This window comes from Rhododendron vialii, chromosome 8a (assembly GCF_030253575.1).
Source record: "Rhododendron vialii isolate Sample 1 chromosome 8a, ASM3025357v1".
NCBI classification, from domain to species: domain Eukaryota; kingdom Viridiplantae; phylum Streptophyta; class Magnoliopsida; order Ericales; family Ericaceae; genus Rhododendron; species Rhododendron vialii.
Genome location: NC_080564.1, coordinates 1,040,049 through 1,057,658, shown reverse-complemented (window position 1 = coordinate 1,057,658; position 17,610 = coordinate 1,040,049). Strand labels below are relative to the sequence as shown.

The window sequence follows — 17,610 nt, the reverse complement described above, 5'->3', positions numbered from 1 at the left end:
TCTTATGGCACCAGTTCACGCGAAAATTTACTCCGGCTTTAAATGGGCCCACGCTAGTGAATGGTGGCTCACTAGGGAGACAAGCAGGAAGACAAGCCAACAAACAGGTAAACCAAATCATAACCCTTCTTAAGCTATACGAATGAGCCTGATTTGGCAAAAACATTTATCCACTGTACGACTTGCACATCAAGCAAGAGCTTCTACACAAGCATTACAAACTACTAATAAGTATTTAGGCAACAAGAGTGGAGAAGCAAGCTATCCCACAGCAGAAGTTAACAAAATGATACAAGATCCAATAGAGAGGAGATTACAGACCAGCGGATATTCATTCATCTTGAACAGTCCTTCAAGATTTCGGCTTGATTATTACCGAGTACAAAAGGAATGCATATCTCCTAAATCGAAATCATGATATAATTACGACAAAAAATCAAGTCTTTGATTTCGGAATCAGTACAGCCACAAGAGCATAGTTACCATCTAAGCTACACAGGAACAGCACCTCTGAGAGATATCAGTGCATTCTTGATGTTGTCCACTGCAGCCTGTAATGTGGAAAGAGATGCTGCATAGGAGATACGGATGCAGGTGTCATCCCCGAATGCATCGCCTGGGACAACAGCAACCTGAGAACCATAACAGTAAATAAATTATAAACTAATAAGAAACAAGAGCAAGAGAGGAGAAACTCACTTCACGTTGTATCCAGGATAACAAATTGATAAACGATAAAAAAAAGACATCACAAAATCACCTTGTTTGGCATTTGCTTTTTTCCCTTTTCAATTTCTTGTGCCTCTGGTCAACTTTTTACATGTTTTTGGTCAAATTTTTTTACATTTTAGGTGCCCTAAAAATTTGAAGAAGATGAACCGAATTCGAGAAAATACAAAAAACGAGCACTTTAAAAAACACATTGACGCCAAGGTAAGTTGGGAGCAGCTTTGTTGCCCTAAGGAGGGAGGCTTGGGTTTTAGAAGAGTTAAGGAGTGGAAAAAGCCACTATGATTCGACACTTATGGGCCCTTTGAAAGAAAGCTGACACATGATGGGTGAAATGGGTCCACACTTACATTATCAAAGATCAATGCCTTTGGTCTATGGACATCCCTGCTGATGTCTCCTGGACAGTTAGGAAAATTATGGGTCTTCGATCCCTTAACCTTTAATTCAATACAGAATTGGCAATGGAAGGAACACACACCTTTGGTTGGACAACTGTCACCCCCTTGGACCCTTGTATGTTAGATTTGGGGATAGGGCAGCGCAAAATCTAGGTCGATCTTTGCATGCTAAGGTTGATACTATCATTGACCAAGGTTCTTGGAGATGGCCTAGATTGAGGAACCAGGTAACTGAAACTTCTCATTCTCTCTTACCCCCATACCTGATTGTGAAGATTCTGTGGTTTGGATACCTCATCCTAGTGGGGAATTTACCAGTTTCCCTTCTCAGCCTTGGAACTCGGTGGTATGGGGAGGAGGTATGGTACCTAGATGGTCTTCCATCCTCAGGTTAGCTGTTTTACAGAGACTAAAAACTAAAGATAGATTGAGGAAATGGGGAGTGCCTATTGATGATTGCTGTCAGTTATGTAGCTGTAACGTAGTGTGGAGTCCCACTCCTACCTTTTTTTCGAATGTCCCTATGCTTTATCTGTTTGGCAACAACTGATGAGTAAGAATATGGCTCAGGGGGTGCCATGGAAACTGGATGATGCTCTACACTGGTTTTGTGTAAATGCCGAAGGCAAAAGTCGTCGAAGCACTGGTCTTAAGGCCTCTTTAGCTGCAGCTGTTTATGGTATTTGGAGAGAGTGAAATACTCGTGTTTTTTCAGCGCAAAGCTATGGATTCTGCTCAGTTGACTCTCAAAATTGTAAATGACATTAGGGAGTTTCTGAGCACCAAGAGAATGCTGCATCCTACCCAAAGCAATACTGCCTTCTTTTCAAATTGGGGGCTCCCTACAAGACTCTTAGGGCGCTTGTGATTTGTTTTGTGATTAGGCTTTTGATATATAGTGTTGCATAGTAGTTTTGTTGGTGTTGTTATCCCCTCACTGTGTATTTGTTTGTTTGAGCTTAATAAAAGTCTTGCACTTAATCAAAACAAAAAAAAATAGAACTGTTTTTACCTGGATTTCCTTAAGCAGACATATTTTCCAGAATTGGACAATCTTTTCACAAGTATTAGGTGCTTCTAGAACAGATGCTAGTAAAACGTAAAAACTCTGTACCTAACTTCCCAGTCTGATTTTCACCCCAATCTCTCTAACTAACTTTCCTAGTACCGACACTTCATAGAATTCCACTCCCAGTACTAAACTATGAATTTAGCACATAACGAGTTTCTTTAGTACTCAACTAGTTTAGCTGCATAATCAGACAGCTTTCAGCACTGGAATAAATAATCCTTTCTCAGGAGCTTATGTCTATTGCATGTACTCGTGAGTTCTCACTTCCCATTAACCTACTTACTCCATTCCCTTAAAACATAAAAGTCACAGAATTAACAGCAACTGCTAATTTCTTTCCAATAATTTGATCGTGAAATGACACCCCTGCCCTGATAAGATTACCTGACCCTTGTCCAGTAAATAGCGGCATAGAGACTCTGAGTCTTTGATCATACCAAAGCCTTCAGCTTCTGTTCCATAGTATGAGCTGAAATCAAGGAAGAGATAGAAAGCTCCCTGGAAATGAGAGTTATAACTTAGATACCAAGCTTGAAACACATAACAAACACAAAAAATTAAAATATAGATGAATATGCAATCAGAACAACAACAAAAAGACCACAACAAGCAAGCTAGCTTATCTTTCTAAACACCAAAAATAAATGTGTACATGTACATATTTACATACATATTCGAGGATATATCACTAATAAAGCCCATACCTGTGGCACTGAGATTTTAACACCTTCCAATTCACCAAAAGTCTGAACCAAATAATCTCGTCGCTCCTTAAATGCTTTGACCATAGTAGCAACTGCTTCTCCACCAGCATAACCCATTCCTAAAGCAGCAACACCTGCTTTTTGGGATATACTACTGGCACCTGAAGTGGCCTGGAATGACACATTCATGGTGAGCTGTTGAATATAGGACATGCTTCAAGAAATCCCTAAAATTTAAGAATTTTATACTGCATTATGGAATACCTTTCAAGCAGTTCTTACTAGACACATAGCAACTTTGTAACACAGAAATGTCTCAACCGCCAAATACTACATAAACACAATATCATGATGCGTATTCAATATATCGAGGTTTTGAAGAATTAAATCCCTAAGAAGCCGAATTTAAAGGGATTTCAACTTGTATGTTTTAATAACTCGGTTTTATAAAACCTATATAACTTTTGGACAAAACACAATAGTGGCCCCTTTGTCTGTACTTTGTAGGGAAACTCAAGAAGCCCTTAATTTCAAAGTTCTTTAGCTTTAAGGATTTGAAATAACCTTAATGAATATAGTTTTGATAAAGAACTTGAGCTTCTCAAAGTACCTTTGTATTTGTTGCCGTTTAACATCATATGGAGAGCTAATGAGAAAAAAACAAGGGTCATGTCACTTTTACATCAGGGGCTTAATGAAGAAAACAATTTTGAAGAAGCAAATTGAAAACATAATGTGAACGAAGTTGAAAATGCTACTCAAACACAGGAATATAGATGTATTTCAAGAATGTGAGTGGGTTCAGCAGCCCACACTCGCCCTGTGCCCCTGTCTTGCTCCACCAGGGTGCTAGAGTCCCGAGGGTATGGATATGCCATGTGGCAGAGCCAGACGGAAAAAACTAGAAGTCCTGACTCCTAATTACAGAACGTTCTTATGACACAATACCATTTCAACACTCCCGCTGATCAAAATCCAACCTCATTAGCAACAGGAAAGAACGTGAGGAACATTTTTTCACCCGCCATATCTTTAGGTTAGTAAGAAGGATGAGAAAAAAAATCCAGCGGATCATCCAAAGCTTAAAAGATTGATTGTAAACAGTGCAAAAGAGCAAGAATCACATTATCTTTTCTGTCGTGTCTTAAAAAGTCAGCATCTCCATAATGAAGGGTGGAACATAAATTCAGTTATCACCAAAAGTTTTAAGAAAGGTCTAGAAAATGGACTTTTCATGAACGGGACAATAACAGCCATATTAATGAAGGTTTATGGTATAAAACTTGGTAAGAGTTTACCACCAAAAACGAGGGGTATGGAGAAGCAAGTAAAGAGGACAACCTGGCTTTGTATCTTTCCACATGCCGCAACAAAGTGTTTAGGACCAGCTAAATATCCAAGTCTCCATCCAGTCATTGCAAAGGCCTAGAGAAATGCAAATCTATGAGGTTCATGCCTTGATATTAATATTGATACAATATCATCTTCCATGTAGACAGCTCAGGATAACAGAAAGAAGCTGGAAAGCAAAAATCTGAAGCACCTTAGAAAACCCATTGACAGTCAAAGTCCTCTCCCACATGCCTGGCAAGGATGCAAAGCTTGTGTGAGTGGCTGGAGCATAAATAATGTGTTCATAAATTTCATCAGATAGCACCTGAAAAAAACAGACAAAGATTGTCCAAAACATGTGTTAGCTAAGTGAGAATACTCAAAGTAAAGGTACCAAAAGTTGCGTGATAAGTGACATTACCAGAAGCCGAGGATGCCTTGCCACAACCTGAGCGATCTGTTCCAGCAGTTTCCTTGGGTAAACACTTCCTGTCGGGTTAGATGGACTACAAATAATCAAGAGTCTAGAATTCTCAGTGAGTTTGGATTCTAGGAGCTTTGGGTCCAAGAGAAAATCTTCAGAGATGCTGGTCGGAAGAATCACAGGGGTCGCATCAGCCAGCCTTGCCATTTCTGGGTAACTCACCCAAAATGGAGCTGGAATTATGACCTGAAGAATAAATGCCATGCCGTAAACAAATGCACAGGTCAATAATTAAATTCAAACATCTAAAAATCGGCACCCGTCATCTTGTAATATGTTAACCAACAGATATTATTTCAACTTGGGCTCACATAGTGAACCTTGTTGAACAGGATGGTGTGTGGGGATGAGTGATTTATTTTTTCGTCTTTTTTCATTGATGCAGGAGGAAGGAACACATGGAAGAGTGGTAAGCAACTGAAAAATGAAAATTTCTTCTGCGAAAGAGGTACAAAGGTGAAAAGTGGTTTCCACAACAGATCATCTCTGAACTTCAACTCATTTTCTTTCTTTTCGTCCAAAATGTATATTTTCCTTTCCTCTTTAGTGTAATGGATTTTGTGTGACCGTGGATCCTTTCTGACTTCATGATCTAGAAGATCAACATCGAAGATTCCGTATTGACACAGTCCATGATTGAAAAAAGTAAAAAACAATATAAAGTTGTTATCTTTTAGATGTGCAAGCATGAAGAAAGCAGGACAGGAATCTAATCAGTGCAGGTTCATTCCCTTACTAGTAATAAAGATTACATGGGATGATCCCTAAAAAAAAACATGCTGGATAGGAACAGTGAGAAAGGCAGAGGATCTCAGAGAAATATCAACATCTTAACGTTTAAAATGAGCACATCAATCAGAAAAGGTGCATTTTTCCCTGATGGTAGTTAAATGCTGTAGAAATGGTAGTGTCGACTGAGAAATCATCGTCTCAATCAAGAACATGATTAATGTGCAATTAAAGTTGAATACAAAGCAAAAACAGCACCCATTATGCGGTAACTGAAAGGGAATGACCAATCTAATTACATGTCACCGAGCACAAGAAAGTCAAACAACAAATTCTTGGAAGTCTGGACTATACTAAACCTCATCTCCGGGTGAACAAACAGCTAGCACTGCTTGAAGGATGCTCTGCTTCGCCCCATTACTCACGAGAATCTGATCAGGTGTATAAGAAATCCCATTCTCCTCTGCCACAAAAATAAAACAGGAGAATCCCTCTCTTACCCAGAATATCAATTACTTAAGTTGGATGAAAGCATTTGACAAATAGAAAAACAACTAACCCTTCAACTTTTTGCAAATTGCTGAGCGGAGTTCTAGGGTCCCCGCATTTGGAGTGTACCTCGTGTAGCCTTCGTGTATTGCATTCATCCCAGCCTAAACTTACAACGTCACAAAATACAGAAAGAGTGACAAAATGGCGTAAGAAATAGATAACCTGATCTGTCAACAAAAATAAAATAAACAGATAGTGGTCAAGAATTACCTCGGCTATCACAGTTGGGGTATCAAAATCAGGTTCTCCAGCTGCTAATCGGATAACAGGCACACCAGCTTGTACTAGAGCTGTTGCCTGGTCAGTTATGGCCACTGTTTTGGAGGGCTTTACTGAATTTACTCTGGGACTTAGCGAGATATCAACCTCCATTGCTCTTACAACAGGAGTTAACCTTTTCGTTTGTAGTGGTCTTGTATTCCCCGAAGATCTAACCAGAAACAGAAAAAAATTAGAGAAGAAAGTGTGTGTTGAGGAGAAGAGAAAAACTAGAATCTTGGTAAAACTTCATTGCTGATAATTCAGAGCCCTCCCCACTGCAAGACACCACGTTATTCTCAATTGCTAAACTTGGTAAAACTTCATTTCTGATACTATCAGAAATTATTTCCTCTTTCCATAAATCACTCCGTGCCAAATATTGCTGCAGTGGACTTAGACCTAGTCAGTTTTTCAATTGAAACGTACAATGTATACATATCTCTCCTTAATTGCAAAACCAATCCACTCTTTCCATATACATCTCTCTCTCTCTCTCTCTCTGCAATAATTTAGTGCATCATCTCCTTTCCTTTTGGGGGTAAATTTTTTTCTCATGGCCAGAAAAAGCAAGTATACAACAGAAGCAACCAAGGACAAACCCTGGAACAAAATCAAAGATGCCACAGTGAAGAATCAAGAAAAAACATTGAAAGATCAACAAAATACAAGCACAAAAACTAGCAACTAGCCAAGAGCTAGTCATTATCGACCACAAAACCCAACATGGACAAACTGATTGGGACGGAGGGAATCAAAATTCATTACCTTTAGAGGAGTTTCAAGAAATTCTACTCCTTATTCATCTCTTCATCCGCTAATTTTCATTTCTTAAAAGGCAATTATGTTTGTCAGTCAAATTCTGTTATTATGACCCACAAAAATCCCTAAGTTGCCCTAACTAGCTTCAAACATCTGTAAAAATAAACTTCCAAACGTTCTCTTCTCCTTGCAAGTTTATAGAATTGCATATAATACGGAGTAGTATCATTCATCGTTTTTTATGAGCGAAAAGTTGACGGAGTTGATTGCAAATTTACGTGTAGGTACAGAATATGAAAATAATGCGCATACGGTTCTAGTTTTTTACCCCACTAATCGCCCCTTACAATATCATAATATGGCTTTGCTCAGAATACTTCGTTGCACCATCCATAAATCCAGTCTTCTCTTCTTCTTTCTTTTTTGGTGCTAAAAATTCAGTCTTGTCTACTGGTATCAACAATCAACTTTAATAGGCTTGTTTTGGCCACATCAAAATTTTGAATTTTTTGCATCACAAAGTGACTTCTTCATACCAGGCAATGCATATACCAGTTCAACAAGAAGAGCAATAAACAGTAATTTGCCAAATTGGTGTACCCATGTATTTTGGGTCGTTAGATTGTGTGAGAATTTTTTTATGTTTTAAACTTTAATCCGATCCAAAGGCCAAAAATGCACGGATACAGAGGCATATAGGAATTTCGGCATAGAGGAATTGATCTAAAAAAACCCAATTTGGTTCGAATCAGTAGGCCGCATCCCCAAAAATCGCTTGTATTAGAAGAAAATAAAGGTTTCACTGAGTAAAAATTGAAGCAAAAAAGAACGAAAGCTAGAGAGAGAGAGAGAGAGAGAGAGAGAGAGAGAGAGAGAGAGAGAAGGATTGACCGCTTACTTGAGGGAGAAATTGGGGAGAGGAGAGGAGAAAGAGAGTGATTTGGAGAAGCTATCGGAATCAGACGAAGCAGAACGTACTCCGGCAAGTTGGTGTCTCGAAGATGTGATTGTGGAGCCCCGCAGGGAAGAGTTTGCCATGCCGGAGAGAGAAAGAAAGAGGGTAGGTGAGAGAGAGACAGAGAGAGAGAGAGAGAGAGAGAAATTGCCTGATTTTGTTGTGGAGCAAAGAAGAAGGATGAGCGAGTGAGTGAGAGAGAGGCAGAGACAGAGAGAGTTGGGCAGTTGGGGCGGGGTTGGTGGGAGAGGCGGGCGGCGGGTTGGTACGTAAGCTACACCAAATTTCCTTGATAGTTACTGTACCAGTTAATCCGTTACAATTTCTGTAACTTTTGTAGAAAATAAAGGTAATTTTAAATTTAAAATTATGTATTTATGTAAATAATTTTCATACTAATATGAATCTTGTTTGATAGATCTCATTGAGATCTTTTAAACGGAGCAAAAAAAATTAAAATATTATTTTTTATTTTTATTATATTTGAGTTTGAAATTATCTTCTTTATGAAAATGAAAATTTAAAAAGAAAGCAGGAGCCCCTTTGTGGAAAGTCTTGGGTTCGAGCCCCACAGAGGGCAAACCCTTTAGGGGACCAGGGCTATGGATAGCTGCTGGTCTCCCCGTGCTAACTCTAACACTCTCACTAACCTCCGCTGATGTATATCGTTGTGGCAAAAAAAAAATTTACTCCTACTACGTTTGGCCAGATATGAAACTCTGGCCCTAAAATATAGCCCCTTTGATGGTGAGAAAGGGTGCGATAAAAAATGGGAGCTTTTTCTCACAAAATCTCACAATTTTTTGCGAGATTAGGTGAGAAATGGGAGAAGCCAATCAAAACATTTCATTTTTGTACTTTTCTCTCATTTCTTACCAAAATAGTCAATCTAAATAAGTGATTTGGCTAGAAACCCAAACCATTTCTTTTCTTTTCTCTTGAAATCACTCCATCCAAAGGGGCTATTAGAGTTTAAACGCAAACTTGATATAACTTTTTACTTTTTAGGTTTCTCTCAGTATGATGAAGCAATAATTCAAAAAAAAAATTGACAAAAAAATAAATCAAGTAAGAAAAAATTAAATAAACACAAAAAATAATTCAAATGGATTATTAAGCTAGAAAAGCCCTTAGAACATAAGAAAAAGTTTTGTGATCACCAGGAGTTAGGCTTCATGGTCAAGGCCTGTGTTTACGGTTTTGCCCCCATTAGATCTCATGTTCAAAACTTCCCGCATGCAATCAACTCTTACGTCATTAGTTCACATGAAACTGTACTCCGGCTAGTTCACATGAAACTGTACTCCGGCTAAATGAATCTACACTTAATGGTGGGTCAGCTCCACTAGGGAGACAAGCAGGAAGACAAACCAACAAACAAAACATGTAAACCAAACCATAAATAATCCCTCTTAACCTATACGAATGAGCCTGATTTGGCAAAAATATTTATTCAATACACGACTTGCACATCAAGCAAGAGCTTCTACACAAGCAACTTCCGAATGTCCAAGCTAAATCCCGCAGCCGAAGATAACAAATTGATACAGGATAATCCGTACAACAATAGAGAGGAGATTACAGACCAGTGGATATGTGTTTATCTTGATTAGTCATTCAAGATTTCCAATTGATTATTACTGAGTGCAATAGGAATGCAGATCTCCTCAATCAAGATCATGATATAATTACCACACAAAAAAAAAAAAAATGTCTTCGATTACAGAATCAGTACAGCCACAATAGCATAGTTAGACAGGGACGACACGCCTAAGATAATTACCACAAAAAAGTCTTCGATTACCATCTAAGCTAGACAGGGACGGCACGTCTAAGATATAAAAGTGCATTCTTGATACTGTCCGCTGCAGCCTGTATGGTGGAAAGAGATGCAGCATAGGAGATACGGATGCAGGTGTCATCCCCAAATGCATCGCCTGGGACGACAGCGACCTGATAACCACAACGGTAAATCAACTATAAACAAAAAAGAAACAAGAGCAAGAGAGAGGGAAATTCACTGCTTTTCCACGTTATATATGAAACGGGATAACAAATTGATGAGCGTTCAAGATAGACAACTTCACAGAATCACCCTGTTTGGTATTTGATTTCAGCAACTATTTTTTCCCTTTTCATTTTTTTGTGCCTCTCTGGTACACGTTTATGGGTGAAAGGTGCCCTAAAAATTTAAACAAGGTGAACCAAATTCGAGAAAATACCAAAAACGAGAACTTTAAAAAACAATAGAACTGTCTTTACCTGGACAATCTTTTCACAAATATTAGGTGCTTCTCGGACAGATGCTAGTAAAACGTAAAAACTCCATACCCAACTTCCCAGTCTGATCTTCACCGTAATCTCTCTTAACTAACATTTTGAGTACTGACACTTCATAGAATTCCACTCCCCAGTTAAACTACGACTTCTCATGTATAACGAGTATCTCTAGTATTCAACTAGGTTAGCCGCATAATTGGAGAGCTTTCAGCACTAGAAGAACGAATCCTTTCTCAGGAGCTTGTCTATTGCATGTACTTGTGAGTTCTTAGTAACCTACTTACTCCATCCCCTTAAATGTCACGTAATTAACGGCAACTCCTAATTTCTTTTCAATAATTTGATCGTGAAATGACACCCCTTGTAAAGATTACCTGACCCTTGTCCAGCAAATAGCGGCATAGGGACTCAGAGTCTTTGATCATACCAAAGCCTTCAGCTTCTGTTCCATAGTATGAGCTGAAATCAAGGAAGATATAGAAAGCTCCCTGGAAATGAGAATTATAACAACTTAGATATCAAACTTGAAATACATACCAAACAGAGGAAATTAAAATACAGAAGAAAAAGCAAACAAAAGAAGAAAAAAACCACAAGAAGGAACCTACTTCTTCTTTTTAAACACCATGAACATATACTAGCTGTTGGGGCACACCCTCCTGTGTGTGCATGTGGAAGGGCAAGTGAAAATATTTGGGGAGTGGGAGTGTGGGTGGGTAGTTTTTTTCGGGGGTGGGATAGGTGGTTGAGTTTAGTGATTTTACTATTTCACCCTACAGTTAATCATATTACATTAAAATCGGATGTACAACTTGGGTTTTGATTAGGACAAGAGTGGAAATTACTTCTGTGACACGGCTTCCAAAACAGGTCACACCAAAAGGTCCTCTCCCTTTATATATAAGAATAGATGTTCATGTAACTACATATAGTTATATCAATGATAAAGCCCATACCTGTGGCACTGATATTTTAACACCTTCCAATTCACCAAAAGTCTGAACCAAATAATCTCGCCGCTCCTTAAATGCTTTGACCATAGTAGCAACTGCTTCTCCACCAGCATAACCCATTCCTAAAGCAGCAACAGCTGCTTTTTGGGATATACTACTGGCACCTGAAGTGGCCTGGAAAATGACACATTCATGGTGAGCTGTTGATTATAGGACATGCTTCAAGAAATCCCCAATGTTTAAGAATTTTCATGTCACAAAAAGAATTGCTGGCTCCAATTAAGAATTTTTAGACTGCATTATGGAATAACGTAAACAATATCAAGATGTGTATCCTATGTGTCGAGGTTTTGAAGAATTAAAGCCCTAAGATATGGTAGTCAAAGGGATTTCAACCTGAATGTTGCGATAAGTCAGTTTTATAAAATCTATAACTTTTGGACAGAACACAACAGTGGCCCCTTTGTCTGTAGGGAAACTCAAAAAGCCCTTAATCCAAAGTTCTTTAGCTTTAAGGATTTGAAATGACATTAGTGCATATAGTTTCAATAAAGAACTGGAGCTTCTCCAAGTACTCTCGGTACTTGCTGTCGTTTAACGTCATACGGAGAGCCAATGAGTAAAGAAAGACAAGGGTCATGTCCCTTTTATATCAGGTTAATGAAGAAAAAAATTGGAAGAGGCAAACTGGAAACATAAATGTGTACAAATTTGAAAATGGAATATAGATGCATTTTTCAGAAAGTGAGGGGGTAACAGCAGCACCCACACGCCCTGTATTGCTCCGCTAGGGTGCTAGAGTCCCAAGGGTACGATTATGCAATGTGGTGGAGCCAGATGGAAATAACTAGAAGTCCTAATTACCATAACGTTCATATGGCACAATACCATTTCAACATTCCTGCTGATCAAAATCCAACCTCATCCTCATTACCAATGGGAAGGAACACAAGGAACATTTTTCATCTGCCGTATCTTTAGGTTTGTCAGAAGGATGAGAAAAACAAACTCCACTGGATCATTCAAAGCTTAAAAGATTGATCGTAGATGGTGCAAAAGAGCAAGAGTGCATTATCTTTCTTTTCATGTCTCAAGAAAGTCAGCATCTCCATAATGACGGGTGGAACAAAATTCAGTTATCACCAAATGTTTTGAGAATGGTCAAGAAAATGGATTTGTCATGAACGGGACGCTAACAGCCATATTAATGAAGGTTTATTGTATAACACTTGGTAATAGTTTACCACAAAAAACGAGGGTTGTGGAGAGGCAAAGAAACGGCATACCTGGCTTTGTATCTTTCCACATGCCGCAACAAAGTGTTTAGGACCAGCTAAGTATCCAAGTCTCCATCCAGTCATTGCAAAGGTCTAGAGAAATTAAAAATTATGAGGTTCATGCCTTGGTACTAATGTTGATACAATATCATCTGTAATGGAGACAGCTCGAGAAACCAGAAAGAAGCTCAAAACAGAAATTTGAAGCACCTTGGAAAACCCATTGACAGTCAAAGTCCTCTCCCACATGCCTGGCAAAGATGCAAAGCTTGTGTGAGTAGCTGGTGCATAAATAATGTGTTCATAAATTTCATCAGATAGCACCTGAACAAAACAGCCAAAGATTATCCAAAACCTGTGTTAGCTTAGGTGAAAATACTCAAAGTAAAGGTACCAAAAGTTGCATGATAAGTGACATTACCAAAAGCCGAGGATGTTTTGCCACAACCTGAGCGATCTGTTCTAGCAGTTTCCTTGGGTAAACACTTCCTGTCGGGTTAGATGGATTACAAATAATCAAGAGTCTAGACTTGTCACTGAGTTTGGATTCTAGGAGCTTTGGGTCCAAGAGAAAATCTTCAGAGATGTGGGTCGGAAGAATCACGGGTTTCGCATCAGCCAGCCTTGCCATTTCTGGGTAACTCACATAAAATGGACCTGGAATTATGACCTGAAGAATAAATGCCATGCTGTAAGAGTCTACGAAATGCACAGGTAGATACTTAGGTTCAAACATTAAAAATTTCAGCACCCATAATCTTGTAAAATGTTAACCAACAGATATTGTTTCACTTTGAGCTCACATACTGAATCTTCTTGGACAGGATCGTGTGTGGCGATGTGTTAGTTATTTTTTCGTCTTTTTCATCAATTGTGTTTGGCGGGAGGGGGGAATAGATGGAAGAGTGGTAACCAACTGAAAATTGCTTGTGCCAAAGACGTAAAAGGTGAAAAGTGGTTTCCACAACAGATCATATCTGAAATTCAACTCGTTTTGGTTCTTTTCGTCAACTATGTATATTTTCCTCTTTAGCGTAATGGATTTTGTGCAACCATGAATCCTTTCTGACTTCATGGTCTAGAAGATCCCCATCTCAAATTCTGTATTGACACAAAATCAAAAGTTTAAGAAAACCATAGAAAGTTGCTACTTTTAGATGTGCAAGCATGAAGAAAGCAGGTCAGGAATCTAATCACTGCAGGTTCCTTCCCATACTAATAAAGATTTCATGGGATGACCCCTCAAATAAACCATGCCAGATTGAAGACAGTATGAAACGCAGAGGATGTCTGAGAAATATCATCTTAACATGTCAAATGAGCACATCAATCAGAAAAGGTGCATTTTTTCCTGAGAAATGGTAGTGTGAACTAAGAAATCATTCAGGAGCATGATTTATGTGCAATTAGAGTTAAATACAAGCAGAAACGGCATACATTATGCAGTAACCAAAAGGGAGCGACCAATCCAATACTTGTGACAGAGCACACGAAAATCAAACAACAAATTCTAGTGATAATTTTGGAAGTTTGGACTACACTAAACCTCATCTCCGGGTGAACAAACAGCTAGTACTGCTTGAAGGACGCTCTGCTTCGCTCCATTACTCACGAGAATCTGATCAGGTGTATAAGAAATCCCATTCTCCTCTGCCACAAAAGTAAAACATGAGAATCCCTCTCTTACCAAGAATATCGATTACTTAAGTTGGACGAAAGCCTTTTGACAAATAGAAAAACAACTAACCCTTCAACTTTTTGCAAATTGCTGAGCGGAGTTCTAGGGTCCCCGCATTTGGAGTGTACCTCGTGTAGCCTTCGCGTATTGCACTCATCCCAGCCTAATCTTACAAGGTCACAAAATACAGAAAGAGAAACAAAATGGCGTAAGAAATAGATAACCTAATGTTTCATCAAAAATGAAAACACAGATAGAGTGGTCAAGAATTACCTCTGCTATTACAGTTGGGGTATCAAAATCGGGTTCTCCAGCTGCTAATCGGATAACAGGCACACCAGCTTGTACGAGAGCTGTTGCCTGGTCAGTTATGGCCACCGTTTTGGAGGGTTTCACCGAATTTACTCTGGGACTGAGTAAGATATCAACCTCCATTGCTCTTACAACAGGAGTTATCCTTTTCATTTGCAGCGGTCTTTTGTTCCCCGAAGATGTAACCAGAAACAGAGAACAGAATTAGAGAAGAAAGTGTGCGTTGAGGAGAAGAGATAAACTAGAATCTTGGTAAAACTTCATTGCTGATAGTAATTCAGAGCCCTCACCACTGCAAGACGCCACGTTATTCTCAATTGTTAAACTTGGTAAAACTTCATTTCTGATACTCTGAGAAATCATTTCCTCTTTCCATAAATCACTCCTTACTAAATATTGCTGTACTCTTCCAATTGAAACGTCTAATGTATACATCTCTCTCTCTCCAATTGAAACGTCCAATGTACACATCTCTCTCTCTCTCTCTCTCTCTCTCTCTCTCTCTCTGCACTAATTTAGTGCATTATCTCCTTCCCTTGTGGGGGGTAAACCCCTGGAACCAAATCAAAGATGCCACAGCGAAGAATCAAGAAGAAACAATGAAGAAAGATCAACTAGCGAAGGGCTATCCCCTTTTTTGCTTCCACTTTAGGGCTTCTTTATCTGGTTTTATCCAACTTTTATGGCTGCCACTGTCATTATCGACCATGAAACCCGAAATGGACAAAACCAATTGGGACTGGAGGGCTGGTGCTGTCTCTCAAAATAGAGAAATTTTTGGATGCCGGGCAGGGACCACGTCTGCCAGGTGATGTGGCGCCCGAGCAACACATTTGAACCATCTAAAAGTGTATTGAACGACTCAGATTAAAACACATTCCTTCCTCTCACCCCAATACTTTTTCTCTCCAAATCCGAGTCATCCAAAATTAAAATACAAGGCCCGGATGCGTCGAGCGGACACCATATGATACTTGCTCTGCACTGAAAATCTTCTCCTCAAAATACGAGGTATAATAGTGGCCTATAGGTACTACTGTCATTATTGACCATGAAATACTAGATCAAATTCACGATTCCATTATTGTCAAATTATGTGTTTCAAACAGATACTTGATATCTAATCGAGCTGATTTTATTTTAAATTATTTTACTTAATGAACTTTACGAAATGAACGTTTTCGATTATCAAAGCGAGATCAAAGCAGACCCCACTCGCCCAGAACTGCACTACATGGTTCTTAAAGGACAACACCAACCCCCCAGTATTGGGAGGGAGGGAATCAAGATTTTCTTTCGATGAGTTTCAAGAAATTCTACTTTATCCAAAAAAAAAAAGGGTTCCGATCATAATTGTTTTTTGTTGATTTCTCTCGTCATGATGAAATAATAGTTCATAAAAAAAATCGACAAAAATTAACAAATGCAATTTTTTTTTTTGAAGAATGACAAAAAAACAAAAACAAAAACCATTGAACCTATTAGGCCAAAATATGCCTCAGGTCTTGTCTACTGGTATCAACTATCAATTTTAATTGGATTTGTTTAGGCCACATCAAAATTTTGAACATATTTTTTTTGGGAACAATTTCCGTTTTATGAAGGGACGAGCCCAAAAAGCCAAGGGAAAAGCCTTGGACAGAAATACAACCTACCAACAACACCCAATAACAAAACTGCTACCAACCAGCAGAACAAAAACAAAATTTCCTAGCTACATACTGCCAACAACGTTTGAGCACAAAGTGACTTCTTCATACCAGCTGGCAGATATACCAGTTCAACAAAAATAGAAATGAACGGTAATTTCCCGGCCAAAAGCAAAAGAAGCAAACGCTGATCGGTTCAAACGAGTGCATTGGAGTGCATGTTACGCATTCCCAATTGAAAAGGAGAACAATAACAATTTGGTTCGAATGATCAGTTAACCGCATACAAAAAAAGAGAGGAAGAAGTTTGTATTAGAATTTAAAAGAAATAAACAATGAAAACTACAGAGAGTGGTGGCTTACTTGAGGGAGAAATTGGGGAGATGAGAGGGGAAAGAGAGTGATTTGAGAAAGGTATCGGAATCAGACGAAGGAGAACGTACTCCGACAAGTTGGTGTCTCGAATAGTATATGATTGCGGAACCCCGCAGGGCAGAATTTGCCATGCCGGAGAGAGAAAGAATTAAAGAGGGTAGGGGAGAAAGAGAGAGAGGTTCCCTGATTTTGTGGGGTAGCAAAGAACAAATGAGAGAGAGAGAGAGAGAGAGAGAGAGAGAGAGAGAGAGAGAGAGAGAGAGAGAGAGAGAGAGAGAGTTAGTTGGGCAGTTGGGGTGGGGTTGGTGGATGAGGAGGGCGGCGGGGTTGGCAGCTAAGCTGCACCAAATTTTCTTGACTACGTTTGGCCAAATTTGAAACTCTGGACGCAAGGTTTAAACTCATGGCTGCAAAGTATAAACATCTGGAGCGGATAAAAAAAAAAAGTATAAACATCTGGCCGCAAACTTTATAACTGGCTGCAGACTTCTTAGCAGTGGCCGCAGCGTCTAAGCTGGTAAATTGAACGAACTTTCAATATACTGCAAACATACCAAAAAGTTTAGGAAAAATGACGGTCCAGGGTTAGAATTCTCGTTTAATGACCGGTAAGGACGTGATTTTCTGTTAATGACCGGTAAATTTTGGAAATGGGTTCATCCTTGTTAGTAATTTGGGCCTCCAAAGTGTCCTGAGCCGTCGTTTTCACAAAAGTTTACATATGGCTTCCATTTCCCATCTAACATAAATCCAGAAACTCAACAGTGAATAGTTAGAAGGAGTTTTTAAATATTTATCCTTATTAGCCATGCCATGTAAGTTTTCATCCCATCTACTTTTCGTGCTTATATTTTTAGCTTCTTAGTGTGCAAATTACCTTTTTTTAGCCTTTTCACTATGATATACATATATTATGTTGTATTGTTTTCCTAATTTAGTAAGATTGGATTGTTTTCCTAATTTAGTGGGGTTGGATTGGATTGTTTTCCTAATTCAATGGAATTTGGTAAATGTAAATATGATTGATTACTTTTATTTTTCAAATTGAATCGAATCGAATCAAAACAATAATGATTCATGATTTCATGGTAATTTAAATATGATTGAT

At 38.8% G+C, this 17,610-nt stretch overlaps 2 protein-coding genes across 3 annotated transcripts; both read right to left on the bottom strand.

The window, feature by feature from the left end:
* Window positions 1-249: 249 nt before the first annotated feature.
* LOC131298191 (bifunctional aspartate aminotransferase and glutamate/aspartate-prephenate aminotransferase-like) lies at window positions 250-8,278 on the bottom strand. The gene is made up of 11 exons (XM_058323537.1): window positions 8,110-8,278; window positions 7,922-8,073; window positions 6,214-6,433; window positions 6,011-6,104; window positions 5,811-5,914; window positions 4,660-4,908; window positions 4,450-4,563; window positions 4,248-4,331; window positions 2,907-3,077; window positions 2,587-2,700; window positions 250-632 (listed from the first exon to the last, which is right to left on the bottom strand). The coding sequence occupies exons 2-11, from the start codon at window positions 8,059-8,061 to the stop codon at window positions 492-494; spliced, it is 1,431 nt and encodes a 476-aa protein (XP_058179520.1). The 5' UTR covers window positions 8,062-8,073; window positions 8,110-8,278; the 3' UTR covers window positions 250-491.
* Window positions 8,279-9,400: 1,122 nt separating this feature from the next.
* Window positions 9,401-16,719, bottom strand: LOC131298190 (bifunctional aspartate aminotransferase and glutamate/aspartate-prephenate aminotransferase-like). 2 transcript variants are annotated; one of them, XM_058323535.1, is made up of 11 exons: window positions 16,491-16,719; window positions 14,440-14,641; window positions 14,236-14,329; window positions 14,035-14,138; window positions 12,910-13,158; window positions 12,699-12,812; window positions 12,498-12,581; window positions 11,215-11,385; window positions 10,633-10,746; window positions 9,782-9,931; window positions 9,401-9,732 (listed from the first exon to the last, which is right to left on the bottom strand). In XM_058323535.1, the coding sequence occupies exons 1-10, from the start codon at window positions 16,631-16,633 to the stop codon at window positions 9,791-9,793; spliced, it is 1,416 nt and encodes a 471-aa protein (XP_058179518.1). In that variant the 5' UTR covers window positions 16,634-16,719; the 3' UTR covers window positions 9,401-9,732; window positions 9,782-9,790. The 2 variants fall into 2 exon arrangements, with proteins under 2 accessions (XP_058179518.1, XP_058179519.1); XM_058323536.1 differs by lacking the exon at window positions 16,491-16,719 and adding an exon at window positions 14,769-15,080.
* Between the last annotated feature and the right edge of the window lie 891 nt (window positions 16,720-17,610).